Source organism: Geospiza fortis, unplaced genomic scaffold, assembly GCF_000277835.1.
Source record: "Geospiza fortis unplaced genomic scaffold, GeoFor_1.0 scaffold61, whole genome shotgun sequence".
NCBI lineage: Eukaryota > Metazoa > Chordata > Aves > Passeriformes > Thraupidae > Geospiza > Geospiza fortis.
The window spans coordinates 1,076,077-1,079,171 of NW_005054430.1; the positions used below are offsets into that span (position 1 = coordinate 1,076,077).

Genomic DNA, 3,095 nt, shown 5'->3' on the forward strand with positions numbered 1-3,095 from the left:
ATTCTCCTGGGCAGGTGTCCTCCAGCAATGGGAACACGGTCGGTTTCCCAGGATGCCTCAGAGCTGCTCTCCAGCCTCTTTCTCCTCTCTTTTCTCTCCCAAAGAGTTCTTTGGCAAGGACCGTCCCCGGCACCTGTCCCTGGGCAGGTCGGTGACGTCCCAGCAGCTCCGCGGCCTGGCCCCCGACACCGAGTACGTCATTTCCCTGTCTGTGCTCTTTGGCCCCGGTGAGGGCCCCGGCGTCACCACCTCGGCCAGGACAGGTGAGTGCAGGGGGCAGGGTGGAGGAGCTACCACAGGACGTAACCTCCGAGTATCTGGTTCGAGCTCGTGTGTCCCTTACTGGGGCTGTCCCTGTGCTCTGGGCTTGGGAAGAGCTTCAGGTTTGTAAGGTCCCAGATTGGTTGGAAAGTTTAGAAGGGTTGGAAGAGTTGGAAAGTTTGGAAGATTTGGAATGCTTGGAAGGGTTGGAACAGTTGGAAGGGTTGGAACAGTTGGAAGGGTTGGAACAGTTGGAAGGGTTGGAAAGTTTGGAAGAGTTGGAAAGTTTGGAATGGTTGGAAGAGTTGGAAAGTTTTGAAGATTTGGAATGTTTGGAATGGCTGGAAGGTTTGGAAGGATAGGGAAGAGTGGGAAGGGTTGGAAGGTTTGGAAGGGTTGGAAAGTTTGGAAGGGTTGGAAGACTGGGAATTGTTGGAAGGTTTGGAAGAGTGGGAAAGTTTGGAAGGTTTGGAAGGGCTGGAAAAGTTGGAAGGATTGGAAAGTTTGGAAGGATTGGAAGACTGGGAATGGTTGGAAGGTTTGGAAGAGTGGGAAAGTTTGGAAGGTTTGGAAGGGCTGGAAAAGTTGGAAGGATTGGAAAGTTTGGAAGGGTTGGAAGCCCATCTTGTTCCAACACCTTCCACTATCCCAGCTCACTCCAAGCCGCATCCAACCTGGCCTTGGATGCCCACAGGGATGGAGCAGCCACAACTTCTCTGGGAAGCCTGTGCCTGGGCCTCCCCACCCTCACAGGCAGGAATTCTTTCCCAAAATCCAATCCAAAGTCCCTCCCCGGTGGTGAAGTGCCCAATCTGAACCCACTGAGCTTCCAAATGTCCCAAAATTCACACCAATTTTGAGTCCTCAACATTGTTAGAATCCGTCAGAAAAAAATTCTGAAAAATAGGAAATCTGGGTAAAATCTGCTGCAGGAAACCATAGGAAGATGAAGAGGGTGGAACATCCTCATTGCTTGGTGATAAGGGCTGTCTCCTTCCTTAAAGACTTCCATAATTCCAAAGGAATCCTTCTGGGACATCAGATTCCCTGGACAAGAGGCAGCAGGTGCAAATACTTGGTGTCAAATAGGGAAATTTGATGGACAAACCTTGTCCCTGTCTCTCCAACTTCTGCTGCCCTGGGAGCCCAGGAGAGGCAGCACCGCTGATCCAAAAGCAGAGGGAGGATTCTTGGAAAAGGTTCCAAAGTGGCACAGGGTGGCTGGAAACCCTGGAATAGCACATGGAGGAAGCGATCTGACCCTTGTGGGGAAGAGAACAGGGAATATTCCTCAGCTGTGAGAGCTCTGGGTGGGTGTTTCACCTGGGAACTGGGACATGGATCTCCTGACTCCATGGATCCCTGAACTGGATCTAGGGCAGAACGTGCTCCTTGATGATCTCAAGGAGTGGTGTCTCTCCAGGAGAGGCTGAGGAGACACCAAGGATGAACAAAAATGCCATTTTTAACCCTTCAATATAGTTTTGACTCATTAATGATGAGCCTTTGGGCAGGAATCAGGACACTCCTGATGTTGTCCCCATCACCCTGACCTGTCCTGGCCTTGCCCCCACTGGACCTAAGGTAGAACGTGCACTTGATGACCTCAAGGAGTGGTGTCTCTGCAGGTGAGGATGAGGAGACACCAAGGATAAACAAAGATGCCATTTTTAACCCTTCTATACCATTTTTACTCATTAACGTGTCAGTGATGAGCCTTTGGGCAGCAATCAGGACTTCCCTGGTGTTGTTCCCATCACCCTGGTCTGTCCTGGCCTTGCTCCCACTGGATCCAGGGTAGAATGTGCTCCTTCATGACCTCAAGGAGTAAAAAGTGGTGTTTCTCCAGGTGAGGATGAGGAGACACCAAGGATAAGCAAAGACACCATTTTTAACTCTTTGATTTAATTTTGACTCATTAACGTGTCAGTGATGAGCCTTTGGGCAGGAATCAGGGCACTCCTGATGTTGTCCCCGTCCTGCAGCTCCTCTGGGATCAGTCTCCAACTTCAAGGTGACATCCCACACCAGCACCAGCCTGTCCTTGGCCTGGAGTGCCACAGCCGCTGCCACCAAATTCAAACTCAGCTGGAGCCCCGTGGGAGCAGGAAAAGGTGAGCAGGGAAAGGACATTCCAGGCACTGTGACCGTGTTCACGGGGGTCCCAGGATGAGGGAAGAGACAAGGATCTCACTCCATGTCTCAGAAGGCTGATTTCTTATTTTATGATATAATTATATTAAAACTACACTAAAATAATAGAAGAAAGGATTTCATCAGAAGGCTGGCTAAGAATAGGAAAAGAAGGAATGATAACAAAGGTTTGTGTCTCAGACAGAGAGTCCGAGCCAGCTGGGCTGTGATTGGCCATTAATTAGAAACAACCACATGAGACCAATCACAGATCCACCTGTTGCATTCCACAGCGGCAGATAACCATTGTTTACATTTTGTTCCTGAGGCCTCTCAGCTCCTCAGGGATAAAAAATCCTAGGGAAAGGATTTTTCAGAAAATGTGTCTGTGGCACAGGCACCTTCCCAAATTCCTGACCCGCTCCTGGGCAGTGGGAAAGAGATCCCACAGCTGGGAAGCCTGGTCCTGTTGGAGGTGCTTCCTCCTCTTTGTTCTCATGGTTTTATTTGTGGAGATAACCCCCAGAGCTCTGGGCAGTGCAGCAATTTCCTTTGGAGGAAGGGAGTGAGCTCCAGGCTCTGAAATATCCCTGTTTTTCCAGGAAAGCAGGTTGCCAGGACCCGGTACCTGGGCAGCAGAGTGTTGGCCCATCGGATTGAGCAGCTGGTGCCCAACACCTTGTACAGGGTCGGTGTCCGGG

At 50.6% G+C, this 3,095-nt stretch overlaps 1 protein-coding gene across 1 annotated transcript in view; it reads left to right on the forward strand.

Moving 5' to 3' along the window:
• Positions 1-3,095, forward strand: part of LOC102045590 (collagen alpha-1(VII) chain-like) — a 104,828-nt gene that overhangs the window by 25,014 nt on the left and 76,719 nt on the right. The window contains 4 exon segments of the mRNA XM_031061892.1: positions 105-263; positions 2,247-2,375; positions 2,997-3,093; position 3,095. The exon segment at position 3,095 is cut by the window's right edge and continues 43 nt beyond it. Of these exon segments, the coding sequence (XP_030917752.1) occupies positions 105-263; positions 2,247-2,375; positions 2,997-3,093; position 3,095 (386 nt within the window).